At 49.0% G+C, this 20,959-nt stretch overlaps 1 protein-coding gene across 1 annotated transcript; it reads right to left on the reverse strand.

The window, feature by feature from the left end:
* Positions 1-16,899: 16,899 nt before the first annotated feature.
* Positions 16,900-17,778, reverse strand: LOC144508337 (transcription factor SOX-4-like). Its single transcript, XM_078236173.1, has one exon. The coding sequence runs from the start codon at positions 17,761-17,763 to the stop codon at positions 16,909-16,911; it is 855 nt and encodes a 284-aa protein (XP_078092299.1). The 5' UTR covers positions 17,764-17,778; the 3' UTR covers positions 16,900-16,908.
* Between the last annotated feature and the right edge of the window lie 3,181 nt (positions 17,779-20,959).

Raw genomic sequence — 20,959 nt, forward strand, 5'->3', positions numbered from 1 at the left:
GTTCTCTGTATAGCAGAGTTGATTAAGTGCAATTAAAATTGAGGCACTCCACATTATGAGGGCAAAAGAGACAATGCTGGAAAATCTCAGCGGGTCTGGCAGCATCTGGAAGGAGAGAAAAGAGCTGACGTTTCGAGTCCCGACAACCCTTTGTCAAAGCTAAAAGGCACAGAAAGTGGGAGATATTTATACTGCAGGGGGAGGGAATGAAAGATGAGTCATAGCCACAGAAACCAGGGGAAAAGACTGCTAATGGCAGTCCATGGGGAGAATAGAAGGTGCGAATGGCCAAACGGCAGAGAAGATCTCCTTACAGATGCTGCCAATATTGTGGCTTGCCCAATACTTACCCCTCGAGCAGCCAAGATAATTATTTGACCATTAATCAAATGGTCATTAATTAGTCTGTGGGATCTTGCTGTGTACAATTCGCTTTGCATTTTCTACCTTATGGAAACTTCAAAATGAATCTATTGGCTGTGAAGCAGTTTTGGACCAAATAAATACAGATCCTTCCTTAACCATGCTAACTAACTTTTTTTTCATTCATTCGTGGGACATGGGCGTCTCCGGTTGGCCAGCATTTATTGTCCATCCCGAGTTGCCCTTGGAGGGCAGTTGAGAGTCAACCACATTGCTGTGGCTCTGTAGTCACATGTAGGCCAGACCAGGTAAGGACAGCAGATTTCCTTCCCTAAAGAACATTAGTGAACCACATGGGTTTTTCTGACAATCGACAATGGTTTTATAGTCATTGGTAGATTCTTAATTCCAAATATTTTTTATTGAATTCAAATTCCACCACCTGCTGTGATCCCCAGAACATTAGCTGGGTTTCTGGATTAATATTCTCGCGATAATACCATGAGGCCATCACCTCCCCGAAGGTCATGGAATATTCCTTTAATGGTCTAGATGATGGAGTGCCACATTCACACGGACACCTCCAAACTCACCAGCTTGCTAAGTTGGAGGTTCAGTCTGAGGAGGGACAGTGTACCCCATCCCTAACCAAACATACTCCTCAATTCTTACCCGGACTGCACTGCCTGGCAACATGCTAGATTGAATCTACATTTTTCATGCGTGTAGTTATTCAAAGTTATTTTTAAGAACATTCCCACTGCAGTCCAAGAGGTTTCAGTGAGTGTGTGTGTGTGTGTGTGAGTATGTGTGTGTGTGTGTGTGTGTGATTGTGTGAGTGTGTGTGTGAGTGAGTGTGAGTCTGTGATTGTGTGTGAGTGTGAGTGTGTGAGTGTGTGTGTGATTGTGTGTGAGTGTGTGTGTGAGCGTGAGTGTGTGTGTGAGTCAGTGTGTGTGTGAGTGTGTGTGAGTGTGTGTGTGTGTGAGTGTGTGTGTGAGTGTGTGTGTGTGTGAGTGTGTGTGTGAGTGTGTGAGTGTGTGAGCGTGAGTGTGTGTGAGTGTGAGTGTGTGTGTGTGTGTGAGTGTGTGAGCGTGAGTGTGTGTGTGTGTGAGTGTGAGTGTGTGTGTGTGTGTGTGAGTGTGTGAGCGTGAGTGTGTGTGTGTGAGTGTGTGTGTGAGTGTGTGTGTGAGTGTGTGTGAGTGTGTGTGTGAGTGTGTGAGTGTGAGTGTGTGTGTGTGTGAGTGTGGGTGTGTGTGTGTGAGTGTGTGAGTGTGTGAGAGTGTGAGTGTGTGTGTGTGTGAGTGTGTGTGTGAGTGTGTGTGTGAGTGTGAGTGTGTGTGTAAGTGTGAGTGTGTGTGTGTGAGTGTGAGCGTGTGAGTGTGTGTGTGTGTGAGTGTGAGCGTGTGAGTGTTTGTGTGTGAGTGTGAGTGAGTGTGTGAGTGTATGAGTGTGTGTGAGTGTCTGAGTGTGTGTGTGAGTGTGTGAGTGAGTGTGTGGAGTGTGTGTGTGTGTGAGTGTGTGTGTGAGTGTGTGTGTGAGGGTGTGGAGTGTGTGTGTGTGTGAGTGTGTGTGTGAGTGTGTGTGTGACTGAGAGAGGAAGAGATTAAATAAGGAATGTTCTGGAAAAGATGCCGTGTTTTTTGGACAGCTCTGGAGGACTGCGGGAACCACAATATTGGATGATTGCAAAATTCTTGTGGTTTTGAATCTGAAAAGCACCTTTTTGACCCTGGCAAAGAATTTGGTTTAATTTCTTATGATTCACGTCACAGCAGAATAAGATTTGGGGGAGTTTCAGACAATGTCACACATCTCAAGGTGTCTAACAGTTTCCAACCATAAAAACCCCCCACTGCCCCCCACCAGCTCCCCTCCCCTCCTCCCCCCTCCACCCCCAACCCCCACCATTCAAAAATAGTTGATCAAGTTAAGTCAAGTTATCAAGTTATCATGTTGCAATTATACAGGGACTTGGTGAGGCCACACCTAGAATATTGTGTGCAGTTTGGGTCTCCTTTTCTGAGGAAGGATGTTCTTGAAGCAACTGTAGACTACAGTTGCACCTCTGTCCTGCCTGGACCACCGTTGTTGTGTTTGTCATGCCTGGACACATTCCCTGCCGGCCCCTCCCCTTGTCACCTAGTATAAAAGTGGCTGTTTCCCCCCCTTGTTCAGTTCGGGTCGGTTATCTGTTGGGATGTGCTCCTGTTTCTGTAATGAATAAAAGCCTACAGTTGTATTGGCACACAAGTAGTCTTTTGCCTAATTGATGGCGCTTCAGCAGCGCAGCGAAGGTTTATACCAGGCTGATTCTGGGAATGGCGAGACTGATGTATGAGGAGAGATTGACGAGGTTAGGATTTTTTTTGCTGGAGTTCAGACGAATGAGTGGGGATCTCATAGAGACTTATAAAATTCTAACAGGACTAGACAGGTAGATGCAGGGAGGATATTCCCAATGGTGGGGGGGGGGGTGGTCCAAAACCAGGGGTCACAGTCTGAGGATTCAGGGTAGCCCAGTTAGGACGGAGATGAGGAGACATTTCTTCACCCAAAGAGTGGTGAGCCTGTGGAATTCATTACCACAGGAAGTAGTTGAGCCAAAACATTGAATGTATTCAAGAGGCGGCTGGATATAGCACTTGGGGCGACTGGGATCGAAGGTTATGGGGAGAAAGCAGGAATAGACTATTGAGTTGGACGATCAGCCATGATCGTGATGAATGGTAGAGCAGGCTCGAAGGGCTGAATGGCCTCCTCCTGTTCCTATCATCTATGTTTCTATGTTTCTTTGTTAAGGATCAGCTGTGTCTCAGAGGATAGCATCCTACTTCAGAATGACAGAATGGTTACAGAACAGAAGGAGGTCATTCAGCCCTTTGTGTCTGTGCTAGCTCTATGAAAGAGTAATTCATCGAGTGCCACCTTCTCCCCCTGGCCCTACACATTCCCCCTTTTCAGATAATTCTCCACTTCCCTCTTGAATGTCTTCATTGAGCCTGCCCACACTCTCCCACACTCACTCCGGATCCTAGCCACTCGCTGCGTAAGAAGGTTGTTTCTTGTAACGATTTTAATCAGGCGATTGAGGTTGTCCTGCTTGAATATGAACTCCCTGATTAAGGGCCAAATTGATGGTCCAATCAGGGTGCCCCATGCTCTGTATTTAAACAGGTGTGTCAGTTCCTCTGGCACTCCGGATGTAGACTGCATACCGAGAGCGTTCTGTATAGTGATGTTGGATGTTGTAAATAAAGGAATTTTGGTGAAGGGACTTCTACCTCCGAGGACCTATTACATTTCTCATGAAGCCATTGCCTCTGTTGCCAATAACCTTAAACCTGTGCCCTCTTGTTCCTGATCCTTTCACCAATGGGAACAGTTTTCCTCTATTTACACTGTCCAGACCCCCTCGTGGTTTTGGAAACCTCCAGTAAATCTCCTCTCAACTTTTGCATCTCCGAGGTAAACAGTCCCAACTCCTCCCATCTTTCTGCAGAACTGAAGTAGACAATTGTGGCCCAAGCCCAACTCCAAAATGCGAGTACGTAGACTAGGGCGAGGATCTTCTGGTCTGGCAAACCCAACTGCCACTGCCAGCAAGAACAACCGAGGACTTGTCACTCAGTCAAATCTCCGTTCATTGCTGCAGGGTGGGAGAATCCCAGCCGCGGGCGAGGTTGGAAAACTCCAGCCGAGGTCAAGGCAGTACATGAGATACTGGACTCCCACAAACATCCACTTGGGTGAAGGAATTTAGTGTGTTCCCTCTCCTGCTGCCCCCTGCCAACTGGAGAACAAATGGGAGTCCCACGTTACTTCTGTCCAGGTGGCGCGATACAAGTTAAAAGCACTCAGGAATTTAACTGGATTGTGTTTGGCCTCCGACGCAGTTCATCTCCAGTCAGGTGGTCATCTCACCCTGAGAATTAGCTCTTCAATGCCTACAGCGCCACCAGGAGGCATGGCCACTCGAGGTACTGCTCCAAAGCCCCGGGATTGATGCTGGATCCCTGGGCATGGCTGAGTGGGACGAGAGGGGGATTAGAGGCGGCGCGGGGGGGGCGGGGGGGGGGGGGGGGGGGGGCGTCATTGTTGAAGGCAGGAAGGAAATTGGATGCAAGGACTGGGGCATGGCTTTGGGTTACTCCCCCTCAACCCACTTCCTGATATGTAATGACTTCAATCAGGCCATTGAGGTCGGCCTGTTGGAATATGAACTCCCTGATTAAGGAGTCAATTGATGGGCCAATCAGGGAGTCTTTTACTTGTATTTAACTGGGAGTGTCAGTTCCTCTGGCACTCCTGGAGATAGACTGCTGACTGCGAGCACTCTGTGTACTGCTGTTGGAATTGTAAATATAAAAAGGATTTTGGTGAAGGGACTTCTACCTCTGAAGACATATTACATGATGCTGGGTCCTTTGAAGGGGCACTGAGTGCCTGTTGAGTTTGTTGGGTGACCTTCTTGTGCCATAGGGGACCTTGCAAACTCCCTCGAACCCCTGAGCCACCACTAAATTCAGGTGGGCTCAGGGTGAGGCAGCTTTAATGGCCTCATTAATGAGTCTAACCGGCATCCCACCACTCGCTGGGCGGGCCTGCCTAGTTAGGCCCGTCCACCTCACCCCCTCCGACTAAATTGGGGATAGATTTTCCTGAAGGGAGGAGTCAAATGTGGGTATTTCCGTCTGATTCTCCCAACCTCCCTCCCTCCCCCTGGCCCCCCTCCCTGACCTGCCACCCCACCCCCAACTCTCCCTTCCTGACCCGCCACCCTACCCTCATCTCCCTCCAACCTGCCACCCCACTCCCAACTGCCCCTCCAACCTGCCACCTCATCCCCAACTCCCCCCGACCTGCCACCCCACCCCCAACTCCCCCTTCCTGACCCGCCACCCTACCCTCATCTCCCCCCAACCTGCCACCCCACCCCCAACTGCCCCTCCGACCTGCCACCCCACCCCCAACTCCACCTTCCCGACCTGCCACCCCACCCCCAACTCCACCTTCCCGACCTGCCACCCCACCCCCAACTCCACCTTCCCGACCTGCCACCCCACCCCCAACTGGCCCCAACTCCCCCTCCCGACCTGCCATGCCACTCCCAACTTCCCCCGCCCTGCTACCCCACCCCCAACCTGCCACCCCACCCCCAACCGCTCCCCAACCTGCCACCCCACCCCCAACTGCTCCCTGACCTGCCACCCCACCCCCAACTGCCCCCCCGACCTGCCACCCCACCCCCAACTGCCCCCCCGACCTGCCACCCCACCCCCAACTGGCCCCAACCCCCCCTCCCGACCTGCCACGCCACCCCCAACTGCCCCCCCGACCTGCCACCCCACCCCCAACCGCCCCCCAATCTGCCACCCCACCCCCAACTGCTCCCCGACCTGCCACTCCACCCCCAACTGCCCCTCCCTGACCTGCCACTCCACCCCCAACTGCTCCCCAACCTGCCACCCCACCCCCAACTGCCCCTCCCCGACCTGCCACTCCACCCCGGCAAGATTGCCCACTCGGGTTGACTATTCTGAACTCAACCCAATGAAAATAAATGAACACACAATCTGATTCTGTTCACTAATGTTGGCTCAGGGTTAAATATTGTTCAGAACGCAAAAAAAACCCTCTGCTTTTCTTCAGCTGGTGCTGTGGGGTCTTGTACAGCCTGAGAGAGTGGGCAGGGCCTCGGTTTAACCTGAGAGGTTGCACCTCCGGCACTGCAGCACTCCCTCGGCACAGCAACGGAGTGTCAACACCGATTGTGGGCTCGAGTCTCAGGTTGTTGGGTTCGAGCAACATTCCACTTGATCAGTCGAAGGGAATACCTGGGGTCAAAGCAAAACTGTGCAGGGTCACGCTTCACTGAGCAGAATCTTCCTGGTTTCTGGAAGAGTTGTGGGTCAAACAATGACCCAAACTGGAATTGATCCCAGGAACTCTGACTTCGGAATCATGTGGCTTCCCAAGAGTGTATTTACTGTCAAGTATCTTTGACTTTAACTTGTTCCTATCTGCTTAGATAGTGAGGTGACTCACACATCAAAGCAACAAGGAGACTGGAAATGATTGTACAATCAGAGGGTGCAATAATTGTTATGTTACTGGACTCGTCATCCCAAGAAACTGGGAGTTCAAAGCTCATCACGGCAATTTTGAAAATTCATACAATCGCTACAATGCAGCAGGAAGCCATTTGGCCCATCAAGTCTGTACCGACCACAATCCCACCCAGGCCCTATGCCCCTAACCCCACACATTTACCCTGCTAATCCCCCTGACACTAAGGGTCAATTTAGCATGACCAATCAACCTAACCCGCACATCTTCGAAACGTGGGAAGAAACCGGAGCACCCGGAGGAAACCCACGCAGACACGGGGAGAACGTGCAAACTCCACACAGTCATCCGAGGCCGGAATTGAACCCGGGTCCCTGGAGCTGTGAGGCAGCAGTGCTAACCACTGCGCCACCGTGCCATGCTTGGGAGTTTTGGATTTTGGAAGTAAAAAAGCTGATATCTATGGAAGTGAGAATAAAGCTGTCAGATTGTCTGAGAAACTCCAACCGGATTTCCAATGTTTGTGACCTGACTGGTCTATATTTGACCCCACACAAACATGACCGACGTTGTGACTGGTTCTTACGACTGGGTGAAGTCTCCCAATTTGTTATCCTCCATCCCCTCTGTGGGAACTATCACAGCACGGCCCCAATTCAGCACATTCCCGATGGGATATTCCCAAATCATTATGCCCCAGGTGTGGAGGGTTGAACTGACTACCTTCCTTTATCCAACCCTCCCCCTCAGTTGGTCACTACAAGATTAATTTTAAAAGGATTTCCAATGCAGATATCTGTCCAAATGTGTGTTTTAAAAGGAGCCAATGTAATCAGGTTTCCTGAGTTAAAGAATGATTTGATTTATTATTGTCACAATTATTAGTATACAGTGAAAAGTATTGTTTCTTGCATGTTTGAGCCTCTCGGTTGCTGTGGATTGAAGGAGACACGCGTTCTGCTTCTTCATAATATACTTTTATTTCTTTGATCCAACTCCACATACAATTCTCCATCAATCCCCAGTGCCACTTGGGATTTATATTTCAGTGACCTTTATATTTCAGTGACTTCTATTGAATAATTGATATCAAATTAGGATTGAATTGGAAGGTCTGTTAACCCATTCCCAACATCCTTAGAGTCCAGAAATCTGTCTATTTCCTTCTTAAATACATTCAGTGACTTGGCCTCTGCAGCCTTCGAGGTCGACTATTCCACAGGTTCACCATCCTCTGAGTGAAGATACTTTTCCTTACCTCAGTCCTAAATGGTCTATCCCGTATCCTGAGACTGTGCCCCCTGGTTCTCGATTCCCCAACCAGGGAAAACATCCTCCCAGCATCCACTCTGTCCAGCCTTGTTAGAATGTTATACGTTCCAATCACATCTCCTCTCATCCTTCGAAACTCCAGTTGATACAGGCCCAGTCGAACCAACCTTTCCTCATAGTCCCAACAAACCCGGTATCAGCCTAGTGACCCTCCCCTGCTCTCCCCCTATAAGTGTATCATTTCTTAGGTAGGGAGACAAAACCTGCATGCAATACTCCAGGTGTGGTCTGACCAAGGCCCTGTGTAACTGCGGTAAGACATCTCAACGTCTGAACTCAAATCCTCTTGCAGCGAAGGCCAACATAGCATTTGCCTTTCTAATGGCTTGCTGCACCTGCCTGTCCGCTTTTGATTGACTGGTGTACACGTATTTGAGCCTCTAGATTGACACTCAGTAAAGGAGACATGAGTTCTGCTTCTTCGTAAACTACCTTTATTCCCTTGATCCAACTCCACATACAACTCACCATCAACAACTCAGTGCCACTTGTAGCCCCTTTATATTTCAGTGACTTCTATTGAATAATTGATATCAAATTAGGATTTAATTAGAAGGTCTGTTAATCCATTCCTAACATTGCGCGCTATACAGACAAAGCATACCATTCATAGAGAAGGAAAGGAGAGGGTGCAGAATGTAGTGTTACAGTCATAGCTAGGGTGCAGAGAAAGATCAACTTAATGCAAGGTAGGTCCATTCAAAAGTCTGACAGCAGCAGGGAAGAAGCTGTTCTCGAGTCGGTTGGTACGTGATCTCAGACTTTTGTATCTTTTTCCTGATGGAAGAAGGTGGAAGAGAGAATGTCCGGGGTGTTTGGGATCCTGACAGTAAAATTCCAGCCAGGATGTTTGGAATGATGGAATTGCTCCTGAATTACCTTTCTGCTCCCCCAGAAACAGCACACCGAGAGCAAACTGGGAAACTGAGGAGGACTGAATGATGCATGGGGAATAAAGGGAAGTCAGGGGTTCAAACAACCTGTCCTGGTCCCCCCCATGCCGACACTATAGTTATGAAAGCCCACCAACACCTCTACTTTCTCAGGAGACGAGTTAAATACAGCATTTCCGCCAAGACTCTCGCCAACTTTTACAGGTGCACCATAGAAAGCATTCTTTCTGGTTGTATCACAGCTTGGTATGGGCTCCTGCTCTGCCCAAGACCGCAAGAAACTACAAAGGGCCATGAACGAAGCCCAGTCCAACACTTAAACCAGCCTCCCATCCATTGACACTGTCTACACTTCCCGCTGCCTCGGCAAAGCAGCCAGCATAATTAAGGACCCCACGCACCCCGGACATTCTCTCTTCCACCTTCTTCCGTCGGGAAAAAGATACACAAGTCTGAGATCACGTACCAACCGACTCAAGAACAGCTTCTTCCCTGCTGCTGTCAGGCTTTTGAATAGACGTATCATTCTCTTTTCATTACTTTTCTAAAGACCAGAATCTTTCCCATTTACTCTCATTTAATTAATGTGTATTTTGTGATTTCTACCCTGACTGTTAATGTACTGAAATGTCATTATTCATGTGCACTGTCATTTAAAATAAATTTTCATTCTTTTCCTTCTTCACACAGCGAGTAGTGAAGGTCTGGAATGCGCTGCCTGGGTGCAGCGGAAGCAGGTTCAATCGAGGCGTTCAGGAAGGAATTAGACTATTTTCTGAAACGGAAGAATGTGCAGGATTAAGGGAAGAAGGTGGGAGAATGGATCTAGGTGAATTGCTCATTCGGAGAGACAGTGCAGACATGATGGGCTGAATGGCCTCCTTCTGCACTGTCGCAATCCTGTGATTGTCCAATGGGAAAACATTGAGAGCTCTTTTAATGGAAAAGAATCCAACTGTGGGGATAAATATTTCTCCCATGTAGCCCAGAGTGAAGTTCTATCATTTCTCACTCGCCTACTTTTGGGTAAAAAAAAGGGTAATGTAGTAACAAAAGGAAAATGTTGGAGAAGAGATAACAGGAGTGTGCTAAACCAGAGCCAGGGCTGTCAAATATTCAAGTCCTCAAGCTCTGTTCAAAGCTAACCCTCCCCTCTCTGAGCCTGTCATCTTCCAAAGGCAACTCTCAGGCCAGTTAGTCTGGGGGTCAGTAATTGGGAAAATGTGAGAAGCTATAGTTAGGGACGTGGTGATAGAGCATTCAGCAAATCATAATATGATTGGGCAGAATCAACATGTCCTATGAAAGGGAAATTGAAAAATCTGTTAAGAGTTGTTTTCAGGCTGTGGTGAGCAGGGCAGATAACATGGAATCGGAGGGTGTGTCACATGTTTGAGTTTTCAGAAATCACTCAGTAAGATGACTTGATTTGATTTATTATTGTCACATGTATTTACAGTGAAAAGTATTGTTTCTTGTGCGCTATACAGACAAAGCATACCGTTCATAGAGAAGGAAATAAGTGTTAGTCATAGCTAGGGTGTAGAGAAAGATCAACTTAGTGCAAGGTAGGTCTATCCAAAAGTCTGACAGCAGCAGGGAAGAAGCTGTTCTCGAGTCGGTTGGTGCGTGGCCTCAGACTTGTGTCTTTTTCCCGACGGAAGAAGGTGGAAGAGAGAATGTCCGGGGTGCGTGGGGTCCTTGATTATGCTGGCTGCTTTGCCGAGGCAACGGGAAGTGTAGACAGAGTCAATGGATGGGAGGCTGGTTTGCGTGATGGATTGGGCTACATTTACGACCTTTTGTAGTTCCTTGCGGTCTTGGGCAGAGCAGGAGCCATACCACACTGTGATACAACCAGAAAGAATGCTTTCTATGGTGCATCTGTAAAAGTTGTTGAGAGTCTTAATGGACATACCAAATTTCCTTATCTTCTGAGAAAGTAGAGGCGTTGGTGGGCTTTCTTAACTATAGTGTCAGCATGGAGAGACCAGGACAGGTTGTTGGTGATCTGGACACCAAAAAACTTGAAGTTCTCGACCATTTCCACTTCGTCCCCATTGATGTAGACAGGGGCATATTCTCTACTACACTTCCTGAAGTCGATGACTATCTCCATCGATGCCACACAAGAGGTTATTTGAAGAAACTGGGACACGAGCGATGAGCAGTGATGCAGCAGGATGGGTTGGAAAGTGGACCTGACACTGGACATTTCCAGAGGGCTGTAACTAGTGGGACAGCGACAGAATCAATGCTTGGAGCTCAGTCTATGTTCGATTAAACATTGCAGTGTCAGGTTCCTGCCACTAGAGGCCCATATTGATCTGTGGATGCAGTATGCCCACCTCCAGTGCTTGCTAAAGAAAATGTGATCGCATCAGTACACATCTTCTGTAACTCAATGCACAACGGATTCCAGACCTTAACCTTGTATCATTCTTAAGCATTAGACTGCATTGTTGGAGTTAAAACATGAAAATTAAAACATTTCAAGGGATGCTTCAATAGAAACATTGAAATCTGTATGAGATTATTGACGAATTGAGAAAACGCCCAAAGCTGGTGTTGTTCTGAAGAGAGATCATGACCTCAAAATTATACACAGGCCATTTAGGGTTGAAATCAGGAAGTATTCCTTCACTCAATCTGGAACCTCCTCCTCAGAAAAGCCTACAGGATGCCAGGGATGCTTTAGGAATGAGATCGCTGGTTTGTTTATGAGGATATGAACAAAACTGGGTAAAATAGAATTGAGGCAAATATTAATCATCTATTTGAATTATAGTGTACTCCAGGGGCTGAAAGGTCTTCTCCTTTCCCTATGTTGGGCTAACTGGTCCTTCTTGTCCTGTAAGTTCTTTTTTTAAATTCTTTCATGGAATGTGGGCGTTGGAATGACTTCAATCAGGCCATTGAGGTTGGCCTATAGGAGTATGAACTCCTTGATTAAGGAGTTAATTGATGGGCCAATCAGGGAGTCTTTTCCTTGTATTTAACTGGGAGTGTCAGTTCCTCTGGCACTCCCGAAGGTAGACTGCTGGCTGCGAGCACTCTGTGTACTGCTGTTGGAGTTTGTAAATAGAGGGAATTTGGTGAAGGGGCTTCTGTCTCTGAGGGCCTATTACAGGTGTCACTGGCAAGGCCTGCATTTGTTGCCCATCCTAAAAACTGAGTGGCTTGTCAGGCCATTCCAGAGGCCAGTTAAGAGTCTGGAGTCACATGTAGGCCAGACCGGGTAAGGACGGCAGATTTCCTTCCCTAAAGGGCATTAGTCAACCAGATGGGTTTTTACAAAAATCTATGATAGTTTCATGGTCACCGTTACGGAGACTCATTCTATAATTCCAGCTTTTTTTAACTGAATTTAAATTCCAACCAGCTGCCATGGTGGGTTTGAACCACTGTTCCCAGGTAGGTAACCTCCGGATTACTAGTCCCGTTACCATCAACCCATGTAACTCAGTGAACTAAAATTACTTCTGCCTCAGGGTTCCTTCCTCTTGCCGAGGGTTGGGTGCAGTGTTGTGCCAGTGGCTTTTACTTTAAATAGTGGCTATTTTGTGACCAGGTTCCATTGCTGACCAGCGGATGATACTCAGTAAAATCCCAACCTGTCCTGAGGTGACTGAACATAAGTCCGCTTCGTCAGGGGAGTGCCCTGGATGTGTCACACATCGTGCTGGTGTCCACATTCCGTGCCATTGTTCTCTTGATGGGATCATCTGCCTTTTCCATCATTACAGCCTTCATGGGCTTAGAGGGGCTGACGTCCCCTCTCTACACCAGACCAAGCTGATAATACCCTCACTGAGTTTAGCCCATCATATGGGATGAGGTACCAGGGTTTGCCCTGCTGGTGTGCACTGCCAGCTACTCAGAGGCGTAAGTGAGGAGTGAAGATCTTGTGGGACACGAGTGAGCCTGAACCACTTTCAAAACCAGAGCACACAGCTAGCAATGACTCTGAGTTACAGCAGGCAGCACGGTGGCACAGTGGTTAGCACTGCTGCCTTGCAATGCCAGGACCCAGGTTCGATTCAGGTCACTGTCTGTACGGAGTCCGCACCTTCTCCCCGTGTCTGCGTGGGTTTCCTCCGGGTGCTCCGGTTTCCTCCCACAGTCCGAAGATGTGGGGGTTAGGTGGATTGGCCATGCTAAATTGCCCCTTAGTGTCAGGGGGATCATTAGGGTAAATACATGGGGGGTTACGGAGATAGGGCCTGGGTGGGATTGTTGTCAGTGCAGTTTTGATGTGCCGAATGGCCTCCTTCTGTGCTGTAGGGATTCTATGGAACCCCCCCACTGCTCATATACCCCAAAATTATCTTCTTTAAATGGTGTCCATTTCAGCATTGTTTTTATTTGGTGCTAACTATGCACAGAACGATCCCACCAACCTGGCGGACTCACGCAGTCACTGGCTCCATGTAAGTGTGACCATTCCTTGAGGACAACTCGCTGAGGCAGTTGGCAGCACTCTCCCCTCAGAGTCAGAAGGATGACAGCCCCGGGCACATTCTCCCCGTGTCTGCGTGGGTTTCCTCCGGGTGCTGCGGTTTCCTCCCACAGTCTGAAAGATGTGCTGGTTAGGTGCATTGGCCACGCTAAATTCTCACTCAGTGTTACCCGAACAGGTGCCGGAGTGTGGCGATTAGGGGATTTTCACAGTAATTTCATTGCAGTGTTAATGTAAGCCTACTTGTGACACTCATAAATAAACTTTAAAACTTTAAGTTAACACTGATCAGTGATGTAAACATTTTAATATTAATGACTTAATTTCCATAATTAAAACATTCTTTACACAGGTAACAGAAAAATGGCAAAGATTTTAATAATTTAACCAAATATACAGTTATAAATCTCTGAAAATAAATCTATGACAAATATTTACATTAATGCACTACCATTAACTCATATTCTGTTTTTCTACACAACCTACAATGACCTTAATATCTCTCAATGCGGGTGGAGGCAAGAGGAGGTATTTTCCCCAACCCTAACCCGCTGATGCATGTTAACCCTTCGATTACTGAACGCTACTTAGAGTGCAACATAATCTCCATAGAAAACGTTGCACTTCCTTTGATGGCCATTTTGGAATGTTTGTAATGTTTTTTTTCAGATATTTTTCAAATAAGGTAAATTTTTGCAAAAATGAAACTGAAGGACACTGTCCAATGGGCGGCACAGTGGTTAGCACTGCTGCCTCACAGCGCCAGGGACCCGGATTCGATTCCTGAATTGAGTCACTGTCTGTGCGGAGTCTGCACATTCTCCCCATGTTTCCTCCGGGTGCTCCAGTTTCCTCCCACAGTCCGAAAGACATGCTGGTTAGGTGCATTGGCCATGCTAAATTCTCCCTCAGTGTACCCGAACAGGCGCCGGAGTGTGGCGACTAGGGGATTTTCACAGTAACTTCATTGCAGTGTTAATGTAAGTCCACTTCTGACACTAATAAATAATATAGTGGTGAGAATTCGCCAAGATAATGCCATGGCTGAGAAGGTTCAATTATTTGAACAGGTTACCAAAACTTGGCTTGAATATCGAAGATCGAGGGGTGATCTGATCAAGGATTGAATAGGCTAATATTTTTTTGGGTCGGGTGGGTGAGAGGGGGAACCAAGAATGAAGGGGCATCATAGATATAGCGCTTGGGGCAAACAGGATCAAAGGTTATGGGGAGAAAGCAGGATTAGGCTATTGAGTTGGACGATCAGCCATGATGGTGATGAATGGCGGAGCAGGCTCGAAGGGCTGAATGGCCTCCTCCTGCTCCTATCTTCTATGTTTCTATATTCACATTTGACCTTGACCATTCAGGAGGTAAACCCAGGAATCATTCTGCAGCAGAAATTTGGAATTATCTGTCCCGTAAGCTTGTGGATGCTGGTGCAGCTAGAGCAAACGAGACTGAGGTTTTCGGTAGGTAGGGGTATCGAGTGGTATTAAGCAAAGGAGTGCACATCGTTTTGAGGTACAGGGCAGCCAGGTAGTAATGGAATGGTGGAGAAAGCCAGAGGGGCTGAATGGCCTACTCCTGTCCCCATGTTCCCAGCAAGCACAAAACGCAGTGTTTGCAGCATGGTAGATTTCTGGCACATTGCACAAATCCCCCACTGTGGTGCAGCTTCGAGGCTCCACTTGCTGGGTGACGGTTTAAGGAGGAGGTCAGAATGCGGATTAAATGGCACTCGATCAACGCACTGGGAGACACTCCAAATAATCTCAAAATTACAGGATTCATATTCCGAATATATTCACTTCTCTCCAAAAGGACAGAGTAACCACAGTTCTCAAAGGGTTAAATGTATCATGCCACCAGCCTGGGAAACAGCCAATGAGAGAACACTTTTAAACGCCCCTCTCAATTCTCTGACAGCCATTTACCCCTCCTCTCCTGTACCCTCCCTTCCACCTCCTCCCCTTCCCTCCAAACATGCATTGTGGTAAACAACTGATTGGAATGATACGATCAGAATAGTAACACCAACGTAACAGAATCTACACACTGTTCCCCATTCACTTGTGCATGTGGGCTCCTTTCCCCCCACCCCCTCCCCCCCAAAACACTCTCAACCAAATAGAATTATAAACACGAGGCAGTGATGTCACTCGTTTGTACTTTTTCCAAAAGGAAGTCAAAGTTAACATGTGGAAAAGGAGAATGCAGGGCTGTGAGGATACGTGATTGCCCAGGGCAGGGGGTGCGGGGGCAGTCATGGGGGGAAGGTTTCTGAATTAGGGGCATCTCCCTTCGCCACCCCCTGGTAATAGAAATTCGCTCAAGACCTGGTCACTGCCCCCCGCCCCCAACTCCCCCACCAAGAATGGTTTAATCCCATATCATAGCCCAGAGCATCCTGGCAGCATCCACATGGAAATGTAACCTTCTGATTGCGGGGAGTGAATCTGGCTTGACTGAATAAATAATTCAGGACCAGAAATATCCAATTGCCTGATCGGGTGGGTTTTTGAATTTTAAAGTTGAGACCACTCACCTCCCCCCCCCTCCCTCCACCTCTGCCCCCCCCCCCCCCAACCCCTCTCCCCAACCTCACATCACCAGATTCAAATCTTGCACAAACATGTATGGTTCTCTGTCGGACAGCTCCAATTTCTTCCCCCACCCACCCACCCATCCCCCCTCTACACTCCCACCCCACCTTTCAGTCACCCACCCACTCGCCCCACAGTTGACAATTCCCCCCCTCCCTTTTCCCCTAACCCAGGGTATAAATAGGAGTGATATGATACAGCACCGTGACACTGGAATGGAGTGTAACCAATTCAAAAAAAGCAATTTCTGTTCAATTGTGAGACGCTTAAGCTTGGGCGGGTGGCTGGGTTCAATGTTACACTTGACAGCACAACGCTCACTTGTGCTGCAATGTGTAGGGAAGCCTTCCTCCCCCCGCCCCCCCACACCCCCTTCCCTCTCCCCTTCATCCTCATACCCTGTCCCCTCATCAGGGATTTGACTTGGAGCTGGAGAGAGACGATTGCCCGCTAGGACCCAGAGGAACCTTTCCAGATTCCGAGACAAGATGTCACTACAGCTGGCAAACTGAAGGGGCTGTCTTCACGCTTAAATACTATCAAGGCAGCTGCGAGCTCCCAGACACGAAGATGCCTGTTACCTGAAAGCCCGGATTCCCAGGAGATGCTCAGGGAGATGTGTCCAGTTCTCCCAAAGCTAGCTGGCCTCACATCAGTTTGAACTTGGCAAAGTGAGAGATATAGCTGATGGAAGCCCCTCGCTTCCTCCACACTCACTGTATCCTGAGTATTGTCCAAAAAATCCACACCAAAAAAAACTAAACAAAGACGAAGTCCAATACAGGTCCCTGGGCAAAAACTGTGTGGCACCACCCCCCCCCCCCACCCCCCTTGTAAATCCAGAACAATATCCCAATCCAATAAGGGATAGATAATATATATATTTATAAAAACTGCCCCCTCAAACAATGGCAGGTTTGTACACATTTCAGACCCTGATCACGGCTCAGACTCATGTTATTGCCTAAGAACACATCAAAAATATTGTACAGTTAAAAGATGTCTTTAACTTTACTTTGGGACGGAGGTGGGAGAAAATGAGGGATTCTATTGTAAATCTGCAGGTTGAAACTTAAATCTAGAAAAATACATACCCAGACTGAAATTGCTGCTTGAAATCTTGCTTTTTGGAAGGGAGTAAGTGATATATATTTAAAAAAAACTTTAAAAATTTCCCTGCGGCGGTGTTTAGTGAGTGAATACTAGGTCAGAGACGCTGGACACTAACCAGTCTCCTGAAATCATTGCGTTCACTTCTGGAGTGCAATAATCTGGGAAGTCGAAGTGGGAGTTCGTGTGGAAAAGCTCTATATCTTTATCCAGGGATAAAGCGTCCAAAGTGCCCAGTGCCAGCTTCTCAAAGTTGGCATCCGAGATGATATCCAGGATCTCGTCCTCCAGTTCCTCGTCTGAGGAGGAGGAGGAGGCGAGTGAGGACGATAGCGACCTGCTGGAGGTGGGCGAGGAGGACCTCAAGTCCCGCAGCATCTTGGATGTCCCCCCGTCCTGGGGCTCTTCCCGGGCCGCTTCCTCCATGGGCGGAGGGTCGGGGGCCAGGTCGTAATCCGCCTCGGGACCTCGGTCTTGCGCGAAAGCCGGGCTGCCCTCCCAGCCCGGCTCCAACTTGCTGTGATCCTCCTGCACCATGCGGGAACTCCCCGACAAGCCGGCTGCCTGCCGGCCGTCGCCGGACCTGGGGCCGCTTCTCTTGGACTTCCAGGCGGATTTGCCCCGGGGGGAGCCTCGCCCCCGCTGCGCCTTGCTGCTGAGGCTCTTCCTCACCGAGGCCACCTTCTTGCTCAGCATCTTGGCGATGGCCCCGCTCTTGCCCTTCTTCCTGGGTCGGTACTTGTAGTCCGGGTAGTCGGCCATGTGTTTGAGCCTCAGCCTCTCGGCTTCCCTGATGAAGGGGGTCTTGTCGGGCTCGGGTAGGGCTTTCCAGCGCTTGCCCAGCCGCTTGGAGATCTCGGCGTTGTGCATGTCCGGGGATTGCTCCATGATTTTCCTCCTCTCAATCTGGGACCACACCATGAAGGCGTTCATCGGCCTCTTGATGTGGCCGCTGGGGGTCTTGCACCAAGCGGGCTCGGCTCTCAGACTCAGGGGGTCTGCAAGACCCGACTCGGCATCGCTGGAATCTTCTGCTACCATGCTGAGAAAGTTTGGCAGAGAGGGAGAGGAAAGAGCAATTTGCTTGGGGGAGGTATGGAAGGAGTAGGGGCTAGGAGAGGGGGGGGGGGTGGATTAGGAAGGCACAGCTCACAGAGACTCCCCCCTCTCACTCCCTTTGCCCTGTGTAGGGGAGTGCAGCCTTGCAGAGTCCCGCAGCCCCAGCACACAGGGAACCCATACACACACTCGCTGAGTTCCACTTACTCTTTTCCCTGTGTGTGTGTGTGTGTGAATATTTTTCTGCACATTTCACACACACCCTGCAAATCCCACCCAGCCACCGCTCACATTGGCTGCACTGCTCCGATTACAATCCGTCCAGCTACCAATCAGCCGAACACAGAGGTACAACACTGGGCTGTTCTCAAACACACCTTTCTGTGAAATCGCAGCCTTTTGCTGAACCTCCCCCCCCGCCCCCCCCATATTTCAAATCAGTTGGGAAGAAAATTCCATGCAGTGTATCCCACAGCAACACTTCAGGATTCCTTTGTGTTGTTTTTGTGTAAATTCCACCTTTCCCAGCAACGCCCGTCCCAGGCAGACAGCCTCTCGCTTCGGTTCATCCTGTTTCCCCTTGCAGCAACCACCTGCATTGATGTGGCGCCCCTTAACCTCCCTTCACGGGAGCGTTCCCAAACAGAAATTAATTGACACCCACCCAGCTGCTTTTAATCTGGCTCCAAGAGGGAGGTCTAAGGAGCGGGTTTTAAAGTGGGAAAGGGTCAGAGGTGGAGAGGTTTAGGAGGGAGTTACTGAGTTCGGGTTGCTGCTATGTACTGGGGCAGCACAGTGGTTGGCACTGCTGCCGGGGACCCGCGTTCAATTCTGGCCTCGGGTCACTGTCTGTGTGGAGTCTGCACGTTCTCCCCGTGTCTGCGTGGGTTTCCTCCGGGTGCTCCGGTTTCCTCCCACAGTCCAAGGATGTGCGGGTTAGGTTGATTGACCATGTTGGATTGCCCCTTAGTGTCAGGGGGATTAGCAGGAAAAATATGTGGAGTTATGGTGACAGGGCCTGGGTGGGATTGTGGTCAGTGCAGGCTCAATGGGCCAAATGGCCTCCTCCTGCACTGTAGGGATTGTATGATTCTTCGATGATTCAATGTAGTTGGCCGGAATTCTCCAACCTCCCAGCTGCATGCGGGATTCTCCGGTCCCGTCGCTGTCAATAGGAATTCCCATTGACGTCACCCCCATGGTGGCGGGAAACCCGGCGGGAGCAGGGAATCCCACCGGCCTGAACGGTCGAAGTTTATTTATTAGTCACAAGTCGGCTTATGTTAAACTACAATGAAGCCACTGTGAAAATCCCCTTAGTGTCAGGGGGATTAGCAGGGTAAATACATGGGGTTAAGGGATTAGGGCCTGGAGTGGGATTGTTGTTAGTACAGACTCAATGGGCTGAATGGCCTCCTTCTGCACTGTAGGGATTCTATGATACTGTAAACCAATGCATGTGTGTGTGGTGTGTCACAAGTGTGATTTCAAGAAGAAATTAGATCTCGGTCTCGGGGCTAAAGAGATCAACTGGATATTGGGGAAGGCAGGAACAGGATATTGAATTCGATGATCAGCCATGATCATAATGAATGGTGGAGCAGGCTGGAAGGGCCGAATGGCCTCCTCCCGCTTCTAGTTTCAATGACGCGGTGTCGTCATCAGAGGCGTGAGGGAGATTTTCCCTGGGTGGGATTGTTGTCGGAGAGTTGGTGCAGGCTCGTTGGGCCGAATGGCCTCCTTGTGCACAGTAGGAATTCTATGCTTCCATCCTGGACTGTAAGCAAGCAACACCTATCCAATGGGCAAAGTCACCATAGTCCCAGCTGACCGTAGGCTGCTGTCCCCTTTGAGGGGGAGAGCTGACTGGTGGTGATTTAACCAGAGGATCACCACACCTCAAACGAGGGGCAAGGTTGAGAAGGCGGGATCTTCACGAGTAACCTTAGCCAGTACGGGAATTGAACCCGCGCTGTTGGTGTCACTCTGCATTACGAACCAGCCATCCAGCCAACTGAGCTAAGGGACAGAGAGGGGGAGAGGCCGATAGGAGATACTGCACTGTATGAACAGCAGGTGCGGCACTCACACTAAAACACTTTTGTCTTCAGCCCGTGACATCTTTGTCAACCCTCTCCTGCCTCTCCCTGACCTTCCAGTTGGCTCCAACTGCTCCACCCCCTTTTAAGCAGAAGGAACGGGGGCAGCATGGTGTGGCACAGTGGTTAGCACTGCTGCCTCACAGCGCCAGGGACCCGGGTTTAATTCCAGCCTTGGGTCACTGTCTGTGTGGAGTCTGCACATTCTCCCTGTGTCTGCGTGGGTTTCCTCCGGGTGCTCCGGTTTCCTCCCAAAGATGTGCGGGTTAGGTTGATTGGCCAGGGTAAATTGCTCCTTCGTGTCAGGGAATTAGCAGGGTAAATATGTGGGGTTATGGGGATAGGGCCTGGGTGGGATTGTAGTCAGTGCAGACTCGATGAGCCGAATGGCTTCCTTCTGCACTGTAGAGATTCTATGATTCTAAGCAGTATATAATCCATCACATTTCTCCCTCTGTTCAGCTCTGAAGAAGAGTCATATTGGACTCGAGATATTAACTCTGTTTCACTCTCCACAGCTGCCGCCAGACCTGCTGAGTGCTTGCTGATTTTTCCTTCGAGATTCTTTCTCCTGACTTAATGTTTTCCTGGATTTTTTTCTCCCATCGTTTCCTGCTTTCATTGTGGACTCTGAGAATTTTGAGTCTTGTGCTTCTGGGAAAGTGCTGATTGATTGGGTAGAAAATGAAAACATGAGAAAAGTAAAGTTTATTTATTAGTGTCACAAGTAAGGCTAACATTAACACTGCAATGAAGTTACTGTGAAAATCCCCCAGTCACCACACTCCAGCGCCTGTTCGGGTACACTGAGGGAGAATTTAGCACGGTCAATGCACTTAACCAGCACATCTTTCAGACTGTGGGAGGAAACCGGAGCACCCGGAGGAAACCCGCGAGATTTGGAAATCCCAAAGCACTGTAAAGCCAATAAAGTTATTCTAAAATGTGGTCATTGCTGTAATATCAGAAGC

The sequence above is a fragment of the Mustelus asterias genome, chromosome 20 (assembly GCF_964213995.1).
Source record: "Mustelus asterias chromosome 20, sMusAst1.hap1.1, whole genome shotgun sequence".
Classification (NCBI taxonomy): Eukaryota; Metazoa; Chordata; class Chondrichthyes; order Carcharhiniformes; family Triakidae; genus Mustelus; species Mustelus asterias.